The sequence below is a fragment of the Peromyscus maniculatus genome, chromosome 8 (assembly GCF_049852395.1).
Source record: "Peromyscus maniculatus bairdii isolate BWxNUB_F1_BW_parent chromosome 8, HU_Pman_BW_mat_3.1, whole genome shotgun sequence".
In the NCBI taxonomy this organism is placed as follows: domain Eukaryota; kingdom Metazoa; phylum Chordata; class Mammalia; order Rodentia; family Cricetidae; genus Peromyscus; species Peromyscus maniculatus.
Genome location: NC_134859.1, coordinates 93,085,927 through 93,103,198, shown reverse-complemented (window position 1 = coordinate 93,103,198; position 17,272 = coordinate 93,085,927). Strand labels below are relative to the sequence as shown.

The 17,272-nt window shown below is 46.7% G+C and overlaps 1 protein-coding gene across 24 annotated transcripts in view; it reads right to left on the bottom strand.

Annotated features, from left to right (window-relative positions):
• Positions 1-2,592: 2,592 nt before the first annotated feature.
• Tanc2 (tetratricopeptide repeat, ankyrin repeat and coiled-coil containing 2) overlaps positions 2,593-17,272 on the bottom strand; it is a 338,567-nt gene continuing 323,887 nt past the window's right edge. For 18 of the 24 annotated variants that reach the window (XM_076577705.1, XM_076577713.1, XM_076577710.1 and 15 more), the window contains 5 exons: positions 16,962-16,991; positions 16,046-16,137; positions 14,133-14,279; positions 11,549-11,649; positions 2,593-9,905 (listed from right to left, as the gene is read on the bottom strand). In XM_076577705.1, the coding sequence (XP_076433820.1) occupies positions 7,937-9,905; positions 11,549-11,649; positions 14,133-14,279; positions 16,046-16,137; positions 16,962-16,991 (2,339 nt within the window). In that variant the 3' untranslated portion in view covers positions 2,593-7,936. The remainder of the gene's footprint in view (positions 9,906-11,548; positions 11,650-14,132; positions 14,280-16,045; positions 16,138-16,961; positions 16,992-17,272) is intronic. The other 6 variants (XM_076577707.1, XM_076577722.1, XM_076577708.1 and 3 more) reach the window with 3 other exon arrangements.

The window sequence follows — 17,272 nt, the reverse complement described above, 5'->3', positions numbered from 1 at the left end:
TTGAGAAAGCAGCAGCAGGGCAGGTCAGTTCTGAGCTCTGCCTTTGCCTCTGTGACCTTGAGAAGCCTCAACCCTCAGGATCCACTCTGGCACATGCACTTGGGAGAAAGCAAGGTCATCTGTTATAGGCTTGTGTAAAGAATACAGAATTTTCTCTGACCCTGGCTTTTAAACCACTCATTGTGAACCTTTGCCAACTGCAACAATGACCAGTCTGGAAAGCTGTCTACTGGTATATTAGTGGCATGACTATTCTCGGGGCAACCAACTGCTTTCTGACTGAATTTAAGGCCTGCTCCACAGACAGTCATGCCTGGTCTGACTGGTCCAAGAGCCTGTGGCTGGTTATTGGCTCTAAAGGAGAATAAACTATTCTTTTGCTAAGTGGACATAATATCAACTTGCTTTCTAAATACTTGGGCAGCTCTCAGCTCTCACCAGTGAAGCTTCTTTTTGCAGCAGATGGCAGTTATATAGAGAATGGTCCAAGTGCAGAGAGTAATATCCCATCCTTCTCCCCAAGGCTCAGGGATCATTATGAAGGAGGGAGGTGCAAAAAGATCTTAAGTGCCAAGGACTGTTCCTAAAAGTGTCTTTTGGACACGAGAGGGTCAATGCACACTAACTTATAGCAATTATAACTATGCACATGACCTGCACAAGATCAAGCCAGCCAAAAATGCAAGCATGGATGGAGGGGCTGATGAGGCCCAGTCCTCTAGTGGAGGCACTATTGGCAGCTGATGGCTTCCGTGGGAAGGACAGTTTCCTTTGGGGATGTGGCCCTTGCTAGGCTACTCTTGCTCCAATAGATAGCCTTACACCCAGTACATACTTGTAGCACTAACTAAACACAGTGGGTTAAAAAACCATGAAGTTAGGAAGGAGACATGGGCGAGGTCTGGGAGGAGTCAAGAGGGACTGAGGGGTGAATATGATCTAAATCCACATGTACGAAATTCTCAGTAAGAACTATTTTTAAAGAGCCACCGGGAAAGGCAGAAACAACAAGTTTGGAGACTGGGGCAGTACTTTTTACCTCCCCCTCTGACTAGCCCGGTGTTGGATGGAGTAGCCTGTGATGTTTTCAGCCATGTGCTTAAATACTTTTAAGTAAATAAGGGTCCACAGAGGGAGGCTTTGCTCTGGGTCTGGCTGCTGTGTGTCACAGGAGTGTCAAGTCCCTAGTTCAGTCTCTGGGTGGATCCAGCCCAGATGAGAGAACAGACTCTTTTGGTCCTTTAACCCTGGGCTTTCCAGGGAACACAATGACTCAGTCATCAGGGCCTCCATGCTCCTGCGGCTTGACTTTTAAGCTGTCCTGCTCCACTCCCCTCTACCGGATCCTGCCTGACTTTTCCTGGTCCAATGGAGAAGTATAGCTCCTTCATACACCAGCACAGGGAAGAACCTACCCGCAGAGTTACCAAAAGGCAGCTAGCAAGGGACGAAGTAACAAGGAACTTCTGAGAACTCATGAAGGTATCCGCTGCTCATTGCTTCACTGAGTGGCTTTTTATCTAGGAAAATTCTTTGAAGAATTACTCCCCCCACCCCGCCCCAACTCTACCTTGTTTTATTCTTTCAATACTCCAGGAATCCTTTATAAGTTGGGGTCTTGCCAACTATTTTCTTTTTTTTTTTTTTTTTTTTTTTTTTTTTTTTGGTTTTTCGAGACAGGGTTTCTCTGTGTAGCTTTGCGCCTTTCCTGGGACTCACTTGGTAGTCCAGGCTGGCCTCGAACTCACAGAGATCCACCTGGCTCTGCCTCCCGAGTGCTGGGATTAAAGGCGTGCGCCACCACCGCCCGGCAAAGTTTTTTTTTTTTTTTTTTTTGTTACTATTTTCTTTTTTTAAAAAAGAATTTCTAGAAGCTGGGTGGTGGTGGCGCATGTCTTTAATTTGAGCACTCGGGAGGCAGAGGCAGGTGGATCTCTGTGAGTTCAAGACCAGTTTGGTCTACAGAGCAAGATCCAGGACAGGCACCAAAGCTACACAGAGAAACTCTGTCTCTAAAAACCAGAAAAAAGAAAAAAAATCCTAATTGTTAATGAAGCAAACAGTTTTCAGACCTGGCATGTGGTTCCTTCCAGAACCTTCTCTACTTTAAGGTGACTGTGGCATGCAGGCTGTGCTGACTAAGCCAGGCTTGGGAGGCTAAGGCAAAAGGATTACTAGAGTTCAGGAGTTCATGGTCAGTTCCAGAAAACACAGTGAAGCCATGAGTTAATCAGTCAAACTCACTCCAAACAAGCTGTTCCTGTACAGCTGCTACTGAAGAATAAGGCCCTTTAACTCCACACATGGGCAGTCTTCACTGAGGTTCTAGAGCTGTCTGTCTTGGGCCAACAGCTCCCTCAAGTGCTCTCAGTGTCCACCTTAGAGACACTCGACAACTTGGTGAACAGAGACAGAAGGCATGACTCTGAGCCTCTCGTGGCAGAGCAACCACGTCGTCAGGAGTCTGGCCTTAGCCATAACCCCTGAATTCTCCCCGGGGTGGCATCCTCAGCACTGCCGTTTCAGGTAAGGGCGAGCTTGGAAGTCAGTTCCCTGAACAGAGCACAAAGGAGAAAAGCACCAGACACAAGGTTTCTCCAAGTGTTGACCATTTATAAATAAGTACATTTGCTTTCATACATACAGTTCATTGTACAGCTGACGCTCTGTATACATGGGGCAGGAAAATGCATTCATTTGAACTTTTCACATCTATCTCACACAGCTCACATGTACAGACAATAAAACTGTTCAAGCAAGTACAGCAAAGGAAATGTCTTCCTTATACACGGGGCTGGAGGCCTCCGCTAGGTGTGGGGCATCCCCACCGCACGAGTTCACGACTGTGTGGTGTTCAATATATTAGGCTAGAGAACAAACATGCATTGGATAATATACTGTACAGAGAAAGTCCTTTACATCTGAGTTATAGAAAACCTAAAGGAAAACTAAGTGCATTAAAGCTTTTTCCAGCAAGTGTCTTGAAAGGACAGCAAAGAGGAATAATCAAAATCATATTAGTACAAATCACTCTTTAATTGTAGACTGTACATGTCTGTACTAATTAAAATCATCTTGGATTTGGAGGAGACAGAACAGAGAGACACAGACGCTGTGCTAGATGGAAGGGAGGCCATGCCTGAGAAGGGCACCTGCCCTGAGCCCCACAGGAACTGGCCCACCTCGGCAGGAGTCAGCCAAATGTTCAAAACAAAACAAAACAAATCAGGACAGGAAGTATAACTTACAGGATTCCCAAAATAATCTGTGAATGAAGTGGCTATCTAGAGCTGGCATTTCTAGTTCCCCCCTCCCCCCAGTGAATGGGTACACAGTAAGGCAGGTACATTCAAGTACTGAATTTTCCAGAATTAACTCTCTGTCTGGTCCTGGGGATTGAAGGGAGTGATTTGAGTCCTAGCCAGATTTTCTGGTTAGTGATTAGCAAAGGGAAAAATCCAGCCATCAAGTGCTACAGAAACAAAGCAGCTAGGCCACGTCCTTCCCACAGAGTAGGTCTATCTGAAACCAGGAGATGGTGCTGGCTGGCATCTGTGTGCAGCCAGCCGCAGCCTGACTGGTCAACTTAGTGTAGAAATCACAGTCAGCAGGAAGAAATGAGATGATAGGGTGAGGAAACATGAGAGTAACACTTGATTTTTGGTGTCCAATTATACGTTCATTTGGTACTGACTTTCAAAGCTCTGACTGTGGCCATTATGTGGCCACAAGCATCTCAGGGTGGCTCAGCTGCTGTGAGGCATTGGACACCGGAATGAAGGTTACCAACACTTCAGCCCTTGAGTGGTCTGTGTTACAGAAGGAGTTGATGAAGACCCAGTGAGTATTCAAGTAGCTCTGCACAGTGGCTCCACCAGCCCCGTTGTGCTTGTGTCCAGGCCCCTAGCCAGCCACCTTTTCTTGGGAGCAGCCAGAGCTGAGTTCAAGGCATTGCATGGTGAAGGTTTCCATGACGCGTCTTTGTAGGTAGCTCTTACCCCTAAGCCCTTTGTTCATTGTTAGTCATGGTAGATGGTCAGTCTGGAATTCCCAGAGGAAAAGGAGAAGTCACACCTCTCAACAAGCATGCGGCAGGGCAGGACGGCCTTCATAGTAAAGGCGGCAGCAGACCGCTTCTTGAGAACTGGGCAGCCAGGCAGGGTGGGTGGGGCTGCTGAGCACTGGAAGGCTCAGCAGGAGATGGGCACAGAGGCAGCACATCCTGCCACTGGGGAGCCTGTTCCACTGAGTGGCAAAGATTCAGTGAGCAACTGGTTTTGTCCAAGGCATTTCTGCAGTAGAAAAATAACTATCTTTAATCAAACCCCCAAACACGATACTTCTGGAGTTATAAAAGTTGGAGGCTGAGTGGAACTGAAAGGATGCTTATGGGGAGAAAAGGCTCCTTTACATACCCATCCACCAGAGAAAGGGAACTCAATTTAACCTCCCAAGAAAGTGGTGTTCGGAGTCTGTCTTGCTACAGGTGCATGGATGCATGAAGGCCCTCCGGTCTTTGTTCCCTTCCTCCTGAACCCCCAGTCTATGGGCCTGCCCAGCAGCTCCACCAAGCCGGTCCCGCTAAATATGATGCAGAGCCACAGTGACACCTAGTGGTAGAAGATGGTGAAGCACACGTGACATCCACATATCCCACTGCATATGACTAAACTCTAAGGAAAAATACTTATGGATATTAAATTAGATACTGGTTTAAAATTTTTCTGTTGGGTATATCTCTGGAATATAAAAATACCGATATTTAGAAGGGGGTCATAAACTACTATACAATATAAGGGCTGAGAACACCTTTCTCTAAGCTGTTCTGTTTACAATAATTTAGGCAAAGTGGTTAATAATCCAGGCTTAACTAAAACCAGGAAACTTAGATTCTGGACAACCACCTCGGATACTGTACACGATTCTAATTAGTGGAATTTTCCTGAGCCATCGAGTTTCAGTTCAACACCTAGAAAGGGGCGCCTGGGGAAGAAACGAGAGGGGTTGTGCTCTATTAACTCGGGACTTTAATAGTGCACTCTGCAATCTGGACAGACACAACAGCAGATACAAAATGATCTCCATTTGTCCATGCCAAATTCTCGTGTTACACAGGTTTTCCCTTTACTTTGTAAATAAACATTAATTTTAATTGTTACTTGTGTGCCTTACTGATCCAGTAAATAAATGAACCATGTCTCAGGAGTCCCTAAGAAAATTGCTGGAAAGCACTTTAAAATCACTGCAAATATTTTCTTGTGTTTAAAAATTCTTAATCTTTTTGAGGCTTATATACAACAGTTATTTCTTGTGCTATAAATGCTGTGATCCACTGCTTGACTTCTTTCCTTGTTTGTTTTTCTTGAAAACACTAGAGACAAGAGTGACTGCTAATTTCTAATGAAGACATTATCACACTTAAATATCCAGTATTGATCAGAGTTACAACTTCAAACAGTAAAGTGCACCCATTTATAGACATGATGTGATGGACACCTGTTAGTGCAAGAGTTCGGGGCAAAGGAACATGTTTGGTGAGAAACCTACAAGCTGAAGTTTGTCACCTGTCTCTACTTAAGGGGGTTGTGGATTGAGTGAGCAGAATTTGCCAGTTTCATTTGAAAACTTTCTTCCATCCTGAAGCTCGCCGTGTCTGGCAAATGCTCATGGTTGGGAAGGGAGGGGCACGCTGAAAATACAGTACTAAGATCAACCCATGGCAGTGAAGTAGCAAAGCAGGGCACAGGCATCTGCATCTAGGGAAGACCCTTGGTTTTTCCGGCCTCAAGAAGCTCCTGTTGGTGTTTTCTAGTCAAATCCACTGGCACCCAGTAGTGACAGCCATTCTCGTATGATGGCCAGGAAAGAGCTGTAGTTTGACACTGACCTCTCAGGTAGGGTAGAGACGCTAACTCTCTTGCTTTTCCTGGAATAATGAGGGGCCATGGGGGAAAGAGGCAGTTGTGGTGTATTTATATGACTGCATGGCATTCTAACCCACCTGGGCAGGTAAGTGTAGCTTTCCAAACAGGCAGGAACACTTTTCTAGTGGGTTGTGGTAGCTCCCTTAGAGACCAACAGGGCTGTGTCCAGGCCACACCAGGAGCCAAGAAGCTGCTGTTCCTAGCTACAGGCTAACTTCACAGCTATAAACTTCTTCCAGATGGGAGAGATGGAGATACAGACAGGTGGATGCACAGGTAGGAAGAGATCACCGATGCCTATCCTAGTCTAGGAGAATGGGGCAATTCTTCCATAGCAAAGCGAAAACTGTCCTGCTTACAGAGATGAGTCCTGATCCATTTTAGGCTCGGGGTCTATCTACTAGCATAATCTAAATCAGTGAAGAAAGGTTTTTTGATCTCAGTGTCATGTTCTGCATGTCTTATAGGTCCTTTCATAGAACCTGTATCCCAAAGAGGTCACAGCTGGGTTTTGTTCAAGACACTGTCCTTCCTGTAGCCCCTTACTACCAAGAGTAAAATGCCCCCTAGGAACACAGGGCCAATACCCCCTGGTTAGTTTGCTGGGCTGAGTTACTTGGTTTTAAGAGCTGACATGAGCTAGAGACAGGACTGTGCTGCAGCTTTGGTTCCTGTGTTCTTGCTGCCTACCTCACAGTTGTCTCAGCTCTTCCGAAGTCAGGTGAGCAGACATCCACAAGACCTAGATGTGTAGACATTGATGGAAGATAAGGCCTGTGGTCATCTCATGACCCTACCCAGGGCTCAAAGGAGTCTGCAACACTCTTGGCCATTTCTGATTTTCAAAGATTACCCCTAAACACTCCTAGATAAAGACATAATTCCTTTAACAGTGAGTAATGAAACCAGAGGTCTTAAATGGAGTTAACAGTTGGCATGGAATGCAGTGGCCTGGACAGAAACCCTGGGATGGGTCTTACAGTCCCAAGAGAATCTAAGCAGGCTCTACAAGAACCTTTCCTTCCTAACACCATGTGGGTGTGAGACAGTGAAGGGCACCTGGCTTCAGGTGGAGATGCACCAGCCAGACCGCAGCAGTCTGCTCAGATCTAAAAAGCAGACTTCTCCAAGACAGATTTCTTCCAGTGAGAAGCAAGAACAGTCATATTTATCCTCGTGTCTCCTCTATTCTCTGTATCTATTCTCTCCTCTAGCCTTGGAAAATCAGTAGCCTTTAGTGGCTAATTGTTGGTTAAAATTGGTGAGTGCTTTAAAAATACCCACAGTTCTGGAATTTCCTTGGCTGATCAACTTATTTAAAGGGCTGAATGTTTACTAAATGTTCTTAAAATGCCTCTTGGAAAACATGGTAACATTTCAAATAATTATAGTGGTCTTTTCTTCCGATTTAGCAGCTTGCTTGCTTGCTTTCTCACACTCCCCTAGACCCTTTTATCCCAGGGGAAGACCAGCAATACAGTAAATGAAGATTCTAGACCCGATGCCTGCAGGGAGCTGGAGTCTGGGAAGGTGACCACGGCCCGGGAATGCACCGGGGCTGGCCATGTGGAACACTGAATAAGAATGCAAGACAGAGAGGCATCACACACTTCCTAGAGTTTCTAGAAGAAAACAAACAAGAACATCTTACTTTTCAAAGGAAAAAGACATTCACACAACAAGGACATCAGGGAAAGCGATTGTCTCCTGGAAAAAGCTGACCAGTATGTCTGATCTCCCTGGTTAAAGCTCACGGCACAAAAATCTCCTCGTTGGCATCGGAAGAGAGGGAGAGAGCATGTGGCTGGGGCACAGACCCGAGAAAGTCCTGGCTCACCAGAGGCCAGCTTCCCAGTCAGCTGCATGCAAAGGATTTCAACATGTGGGCTGTCACCTCTGAACACCACACAGAAACTACATGAGAAATTAAGCCAGAGAACTACCTCAGATGTGGAAACCAAGCCTGAAAATGTGCAGTGAAAACATATGAGTCTCACTCCAACAAATGTCTCTTAAACATTAGACTCCACAAATGGTCTCTTTGGTTTGATAGGCGATGTCTGCCCTTGTCGAGAGTCCCGAGACAATTGCCTGTACAGGTTGTCCTGGTATGCCTGAGCCACGGGTAGGGTCCGTGCCACCTTCACGTCAGGATAGGAGGAGGCCTGGCTGACTCTTTCTAAGAGGTCTCCACGTGACCCATTAGCCAGCATCCCATGGGGGCTGTAATAATCGTCCTCCAGCAAATGGCCATTCTGTGCATTGTTGGTTTTGTTATAAAAGGCAATGTTGCTAATGGATGATGGTGGACTGAAGGACTCCGGCTGAGGCAGGTTGCCTGGAGATGTGGGACTGAGAACGGTATCCACTGACGACACTGCCCAGGTCCGATTCTGCTGGTGAAGGTGGGGGTACTGTTGAGTCCGGGCTGTTTTATCTATGATCCCCATGAATGGTGTGGTCCTGGATCGGGTGGGCTCACTGGGGTAACCTCCCTGAGTGGGAGACACTGGCGACAGCTCGTCACATGACCTATCATAGGTTGGTTTCAGCGGGATCTCCATTTGCTGAATTGAAGAGGAAGGCCGGAAGGTGGGAGTCAGGTTGGAGGTGGATGCGATGCTGTTGCTAGATGGAGAGAAGCGAAGGCCCACGCTCTGCGAGTGCAGCAGGGGCCTGGGGGTCGGTGGGTGGGGCTTGATCTCATTCGGGTTGATACTGACAGGTCTTCTGATTAGATGTGACACATCAGGGGAGCCCAGCTGGCTGGAGGAACGTTCCAGATCTAGTTTTGAGTGACAGACTGGATAATAAGATGCTGACTGGCTACGCCCAATCTGTGGTGTCTGGCTGTACCTCATGCCACCTCGGTAGGCAGAGGAGGGTCGCTGTGGCAGATCTTCTTTGGTCAATCCTCCATGCTGACAGATGGCACCGGCGCTCAGGCTGGCTTGGACATGCTGAACGGGTCTCCCGTCTCCCACAATCCCCCCTATGGATCCCTGATAAACCAATCGGCTCTGACTCACTCCCATGTCTCCCTGTGGAGACTGGTATTTACTAGCCATTGAATGGGCTACTTGGCCATAGGCTCCTGTTGGGATGACAGTACTTGAGTGAACTGCTGAGCTAGGCTGGTTACTTCGGACAATCTGGGCCTTGGCAGGCTGTAGCCTGAGCCCTTGCTGGGGAACTGCCACTGGAAGCTGAGGCATCTGGTAGGGCCGCTGGGCCATCTTGGATAGTGGAGATTTTGGTCTGCCGGGAAGCTGACTCACATTTGTTTCTTGCTGATACCGTACAGGAGAGCCAGACTGGGATCTATAGACACTCATGCTCTCAGCCGGAGGACTGGCCCGGTACTGAGGGCCTCTACGGAGAGGGGAAGGGGGAGGGCTCGGGTATTCCTTGCCTTGTCCTCCCACAGGAGGTGGGCTAAACCGGTAAGATGTACCCTGGTGAGCTGGGGAAGTATGTGGTGGGCTTGGCCTGTAATGAGAGTTCTGGTGAGTTGGAGAAAGAGCAGGTGAGGTGGACTGATAACCTTGTCTAGTGGGAGACCCTACAGAACTGTTGGACCGGAAATCAAAAACCTGATGAGACCCAAGAGGTGAGCTAGAGATATATGCTGAGTCCCGATGGGCTGGAGAGGAGGGTGGGCTCTGGATTACTGGGAGCCCCTGAGTGGGTCGAGCCTCTGTCTGGAGGCCAATAGAAACGTTTTCAACATCCTGTTCCAAGTACTCCTCCTCAAATATGTCTTGTACAGAGTATATATCTTCATGTGGGGGCTCAGGCTCTGCTTCTTCCTCTGGTAACTCCTGCTGAGGCTGCTGGGGTGGTGGGGGTGGCTGCTGCTGCTGCTGCTGCATCTGCCTACACTCCTCCTCCACTCGCATCAGAAGCCTCTGGATCTCACGGTTGTTTGGACAGAGCTTGATGGCCTCTTTCAGGTCCTCTAAGGCTGCTGCAAACTGTCTGCTTGACAAAACGCAAACATAAGAACGGGAGTTATTCTGAGTGACATGAATCACCAGGAGCCGAGAACACGGTCACCGGTTCAGAGAACTGCATCAGGTAGCATCTGTGGGACTCCAAGAGGGTCTGTTCAGTTTGACTAGTCAGGAAGGGAAGGAAGAGGCTGCTAGTCTAAGAGTCTAGAATGATTTCCCAGACATTTTGGCCTTCATCTTCCCTCTGGCCTCTTTGGGGTTAATAGAGAACGTCTTCATCTGTCAGTCAAGACAGGCCCTTCAGGAAGAGCTCATGCCAAGTAAAGCCTAGGCAGGGTGAGGGTGGGCTGGGGTCGTCCTTTACAGCATCACTGTCAATCAGCTTAGGAACAAAACAGTAAGTAACTGCAGTGTTGAAAAACATTGCTGATCCAGTGTTAATTTTTTTTCTGGGGGGAGGGGGCAGTGTTTGAGACAGGGTTTCTCTGTGTAGCCCTGGCTGTCCTGGAACTCACTGTGTAGACCACGCTGGCCTTGCATTCAGAGAGATCCTCCTGACTCTGCCTCCTGAGTGCTGGGATTAAAGGTGTACATTATCATACCCAGCTGATCTTGTGGAATTAAAAAAATATTCTCAATATTTTGGCCTAAACTTTAGGCCTCTTACACCCTAGGGATGAAGCCTGTCTGTCTTCTGTCCCTTTTCTCCATCACCTAAGAGCACTGCTGTGTCTTTCTGCCAGGTCACAGCCCACAGGAATTACACTGGCTGGTCAGGTGACTGGGAGTGTAGCTGAGCTTAATTCAAGGCCCTCATCTACACAGGAGGGAGTGAACCATGGAGACAGTCCTATCCTCCCAGGTACAACTACCCAGGAAGTGGATAACTCACTTGTGAAGAAGGAACAACCCCAGACGGAGAGGATTAACATTTGACTTTCTATAAAAATGTCCCGACTCTATCTAGATCACAGCCTTCAGTGTCACCAGGCTTGGTTTGATTTTTGGAGACATACCCCCCTAGGTCATAGCAACAAATTCCAAACAGTTCCTTCCCATGCATGGAAGAAGGCAGATGCTGGGCAGGAGACATCAAGAACAGTGAATGGCAGCTTTTAGCTCCTTCTGGAGGCTTTCTTGTTCAGTGGCCAAGGCACAGCAGTTGGGCACAAGGAATGGGGCCACCTCAGCCCTGGCAGCAGGGTCTCCTCTCTCTCCCTCTGTGTGGTAGTTTAGGTGAGAAGGGTCAATGCCATCAGACTTAGGAGAACCCTCTATGGAGGACTAAATAATCTGGGGAGTCCCCAAATGCTTGGAGGAAAGGACAAGAATCTGTAGGTGACTGTCCTGCTCTTCCTGCTAAGAAGGTAGATGGGCGGTTTGGCCTAAGTGGCTTCCCCTCTACGTCATCAGTGTCTCTTCATGCCATTGGCTTGGGGCTGAAAAGGTGACTGAGATATGACATACACTTCCTGGAAGAAAGTGCCTTTTTCCATTTGACTTTTCTCCTAAGGCGCCCAGGAAAAGTGCCGACTGTGAGCTCTATCCTGTGTACAAGGTCTGGCCCTGAGTTCCACAAGGGCAGGCCCACTGGGCACACACTGCAGGGCGGCCTGCATGGCCTCGGCCAGATTTCTGGGTACTGCTGTTCCTCACCCTCCCCTGCCTCACCTGCTGCTGCGCTTTGCCCTTGCTCTCGCATAGTATGCTTCATAAGATTTCGGTTTCAGCTCCAGGGCCTTAGTAGCAAATTCCTCCGCCATTCCAAAGTCCTGCCATTGCAACAGGTATGCAGATGAGTCATTGAAGAGATACATAAAAGACAACTTGGGAATAAAACAAGTTATATCTACAATTCTTTGACATTTGTGGGTGGAATGCCTGGGGTTCGTGACATGTCTGGCATGGCTCTAACCATGTGGCCCACAGACTTTAAGTTCCTTTCTGCCTTCCTCTGTGTGGCTCTGAAACCACTATGAACTTTCTTTGTCCAAAGTATTAAAAAATGTTTGAATTTGGCCTCTTTTTACTTTTCTAGGAGTTTTTTATATCCCAGAAGCCAGATGTCAGCCCTCTGTAATAAGGACCCTAAAGCTGGAAACCTAAATTCTCCACACAGGAGGAGACACTCATCCTGTTGGTCCTCCTTCCTGCTGTGACTTCCCGAGGGTCACTGAGGATGTACCCAGAGTGCAGGTGAAGGGTCTGGGCAACAGCAGGGAGCACCAACTGGAGCCAAGATGCCATGGGGATGCCAGGCAGGCAGGCACAGTCCTCTGGTCTGTTCCAACTGAAGCAGGGCGAACATTTTCACACCTCCCGTTTCAGGGTAAGGCCAAGCATAATGTAACACTTAAGTGCTGTACATACCGGACATATAGTAAATGTTCCATAAACTGTTCTTTGTATTGCTCTGGCTGGTTCCTTCTCATATTTGATCCCTTACTTATGAAACACTCAAAATTGAAAAAAGAAAGAAAGAGAGAAAAACAAACAAGCAGACTCTGGCTGTGACCAAGTTCTGTGCTGTCTCTGGAGACACCTGGAGGAACATGGTCTCAGAGCTACCGGTGTTACTATGACAACCTTCAGGAATAGAGTCTGAGGCACACAACACTGAGCAGGCAGAGCCTGTGGTCTTTAAGATCTCCTTAAATACAAAGCTAAAGGGGAATGTTTTAATCTTCATAGGGAGTGGTTCTACTTTTGAGACCTGGTCCTTGCTATGCACCCCAAACTAGCCTAGAACCTCCAATCTTTCTACTTCTGCCTTGAAGTACTGGCATTATAGATACATGCCACCATGTTCAGCTTGGGTTTTTCTTTTCTTTATATGTCAAAGCCATAGCTGAGCATGATTACATTCACAATTCCTAAGGCAGAACACGAGGTAGAACAAAGGCCCTGGGGCAGAGGTAAGGGTTCATAAGACATTTCCTAGTGCAGTGCAGAGACTTCTGCTGCTTAGCACAGTGTTGGTCCATGGGGGTAATTATTAGTTCTGTGGATAAATACAGAGCTACCAAGGAAGCAGTCCAACCTGCACGGGCTATGTTCTATCCTTGCTGTTTCCCACCTGCCCCTTTACTTACTTGAGAGACAATTGTTTCTGAGTATGAGAGTGGAACCTCTCTTCTTCCTTGGTGCTAGAACCCACAGCAGGGTTTTGTGCATGCTAAGCAAGAACTCTTAGATATTTTTAAAAAACTGATTAACTGCTAGGGAAAAAAGAAGCCAGCAGACTGGCACACACTGCTGAGTTTTGCTGTCTTCTAAGGGGAGGGCCAGAGACCTTTGGTACTGACGATTTTTTGACATGAGAAACCTCATGCAGGACTTTCCTATCTTGTCCCCAAACACCTTCCTCACTTCCATCTCCACCCAAAGGTATCTCTTCCATGTCCCCACTCCTCTCTGCCTTTGAAGGTCAGAACTGTGTCCTCTGAGATGGCCAAGTCCATCCCAGGGCTTTCACTGTAGGTCTCAGTGCTGGACTAGATGATGCAAAGTTATATATACAAGTCCTTCTGGGCGTGATGGCAGATCCTTAGCTACTGTAGCCAGAACCTTTGTCTGGACAGCTGAGTCCCTTACTGATCAGAAATGCCTGCTTGGTTTGGATTATTTCTGTCTCCTGAGGAACTGGGAAACCTCTGGTGATGTCAATGACTCTTCATGACTGTAAGCATTTCCAGTGTCTGTGAGAGGCTCACGAGTGTCTGTTGGACAAAGAAGCACTGGCTGAAACTATACCTGCAAAGAAGTGAGAAGAGCCAAGGACAGCGAGGGAGATGACAGAGGGCCAGAAGGGGCATGACACACTGGAATACAGAGGTGAGGGAAGAGGTAGAAAGTTCAAGAACAGTCTTAGACAATTAACCTTGGAATCTACAGCCCTGACGCATATGACGAGGGAGTGCACTAGAAACAGAGTGACTGGAATCTAGGCCTAACTGCAGCTGAGATTCTGCTGAGGACTGACTGGCGTGTGCATGGAGGGGACAGTGTTCTGGTCACTTTAGTGGATTATGAAAATGCAGAATGCTGCCAACTGCTCATAGCACTGGCTCTTCTACAGCTTGAGGGATCTGTGTGCAGTGTGGATTTATTTCAACTGCAAATGTCAGTGCTGTGTGAAGGACAACCAAGTTTCAAACGGGGCAGACAGGATTTTCGGGGTCTAGTATAAGTTAGTGAGTGACATGAACTTTCAACTTCCAGCACTGCAGAAAGAGTGGGGATTAGAGGAACTTACGTTCATTTTCCTGCGACATCGAGAGAGGTTGAGGAGGAGAGACACTTTTAGCTCCCGGAAGGTTTTCAAGTCCTCACCAAACCCTTCTCTAGGGAATTTCTTCAGAGCATACTGGTAGCGCTGGGCAGCTTCCTTTACTTTACCTTTCTAATGGGCACAAATGAAGAGTACAATGTTGGTTTGCTGAGTGGCTGAGATCGGTTCCTAGCTGTTGTCTGCTCTTGGCAGTTGTTACAAAGGCTAAGTGTATTGGTCCTGTGGAGTTGAGAGCAGAAGTCTAGTCTTTTCTATAGGAAACTCCCTTGGCAAAAAAAGGAAGGTCGAAGGAGACACCTAAAATCACAAGTCGGAGAAACAAAATCTTGGCAAGCAGACGTGACAGTTTGTGAACTGTTCTCTAGGGCTGACCTTGATCACTGGGAGATTCCTTCTTTCCTTGAACTGCTCTCATTGGGACATATATGACTTCCTAGTCCCAAAACTCCAGAGTGATTGATTGCTCCTCCCTAGCTTCTGGCTTCTGTGACTCCTGTCTGATGCTCTACCTCACTGTCCCATAGAACAGATCATTCTCTTCCTCAGGAAACATGCAGGACCTAAAATGGTCCAGCTGTGGTTTCTCTAACATAATGGGAGAAAATTGTATTAATTGCCTCTTTCTATTTGTGGATCAGGCATGAGGTAGGATGGCTGAGAGGAGAAGCTTGGAATTTGGGACTCTCACTTTGTAGGAGACATTTTCCCAAGCTGAAATAAATCTGACCAACTCAGGGATCCTGCTGCAGAAACCCTGGGCTCCCGTTGCATTTTGCACCTGAAAAGCTGTACATAAAGTGCAGAAAGATGCAGGTGGAAGCTCCTACCTTTACTCTCCTCCTCCGTACAGCTGCGACTCTCGAGGCAGCATCACTTTATTCAACTTTCATCATCTTTTAATTACAAGTGTAGAGTTTTCCAAGGTAGAATTCTGGATGTGATTAATAATAGCTCGGGATAGCAGAAATGATGTTGTGATCAGGGCTTAGACTCTTGAGAGTGACATAAAGGTCCATAAATGTGATACGGACAGAAATGAAGATCTTTGAATTTATGTGATTTTATGTGATCAAGTTTGGATCAAGGTTCAAGCTTTCTAAAAGTCATGATTATCATGATGCGCTCAAAGGGTGTCCAGGAACTGAATTCTGCTCAGGACCTTGTATATTTATAACACAAGGGAGCTTTACCATCGTTCTTTCAGATCTGTGATGTTTCAAGGATGTCTGCTGCTAAAAACTGGGTTGGAGTTATTTACCTTCAGGGACGATCCACTGAAGTGACTGACCTGGAACACCCTAAGAGCTTCCTTCTGGCCAAGTGTGTGTTAAGGGTACCCATTTTTTAAAAGCCCTGAGTCATTCAGTGAGTGACTTTAAGCGAATGTGTAACAATCACTGTTTATCCTATTGAAAATTCTATTATTACTGTAAATTTTTTTTTTCCAGGCTGCCCTCCAACTCCTTCTAGAGCCAAAGAGGACCTCCAAGTGCCTGATAGTCTCCTGTCTCTACCTCCAAAGTGCTGGGGTTACAGGTGTGTGTGCGGCCATGCATTAAAAATTAAGACAAATAAAACTGGAAATAGCTATAGTATATATTCTGTTTTTAATTGCCCTGTGAGTTCCTCGTTTAGAAGATTCCATGTAAAATCTGTTACCAAACTGTAAGTGACCAGGTAAAACCAGAGTTTTCTGGTGATGTGCACGAAGCACTTGTTGGCCGTTTTGGCTTTCTTGTCAGGAAGGCAAAAACCTCAGGACCCTAACTTAGAAGCCATGAGTAGGGAATGGCTTTCTACCTTTGCTTCTATAGAAAATAATGAAAACTGTCAAGTTTTCAAGATTCTACATAGAAAACAGTTCTTCCTGCCCTCACCTTATAAAACATGTCCCCCTCTTCCATCAGCTTGCTCAACAGGATGATCATGATGTCTGGTTTGGAGGTGGCCATCGCCCATGTGGCTGGACCTGTAGTGTACAGGATGCATGATGGGTAAAGAACTCATACAATGTAAGGTGGTAGGAAGCTAGGTGAAAAAAACACCCTGGGGGATTTCTGCTGAGAGAACAACTTGTTCCACAATAATGACCTCATCTTTTAGTCCTGGGAGAATTTTAGTGACTCCCACTGCCAAGAAGCTGCACCGGACTGTTTGTATTCACCTTAAAATAAGAGCATCTGAACTGTCCCAGTTTGTGCCACACGAGAGCAGTAATGTCTGAGTGTACATATGAGCACATGATGGCTTAGTTTGGAATTATTTTAAGTCAGAAGTTGGAAGAAAGGGTTTATATTAAAGGTTACCATAAGATTAGAAAAATCCAAAAAAGAATAATTTATTTTCTATCTGAGGTAGAAAACTCCCACATTTAGACTCAATTTTGAAGTGTGTACTCTGCAGAAGGGAACCTCATTAAAGACTCTGAAGGCTCCCTTAGAGCTAAGGACCAAATAAGACTCCCTGGGATTCATTTGGAACCAGGGGCACAACTCAATGTCAGTAGATATGAAACAAGCATTAATAAGAACTACTTTCACTCATGAAAGAAAAGAATAAAGTTAAATTGATTAGTTTACTAAGGACTGAATTATTTACCATCTAAGCTTTTCAGAGTTAGTTATCAAAAGTTCAAGTTATTCTCTGCAACAGTCATTAAAAGAATCTTCTTTGAAGGTGAAGTAAATTAACAGATTAGAGGTGTAGGGAACTCATGCAGGCTAAATCAAAGAGGAGAAGGCAAAGCTGACCAAGCCATCAGACCACGCCTGATGCTGACAGCGGGGAATATACCTCGTGGGCGACTCGGTAACGTCTGACAACCTTCAAAGAAAGGAGAAAACAAAAAGTTGTAGGAGAGGAAAAAAAAATGGATGAAGGTGAAAAAAAAAGAAGGAAAAAGCAGCAGTGAGAGGCAGGCAGCAAAAAGCCAGCACATCAGCCAACCCTTGTCTACAGTCTGTGGGTGGGGGAGCAGCTGGGACAGCAGCAGCAGGGGCTGGAGAGTCTGAAGCACATACAGAGCAAGGGAAAGCAAAGGCTTACGGCACTGCAGGGAGCCAGGATGCTCTCAGGGTAGGGCCAGTGCAGAGGCAGCGCTAAGA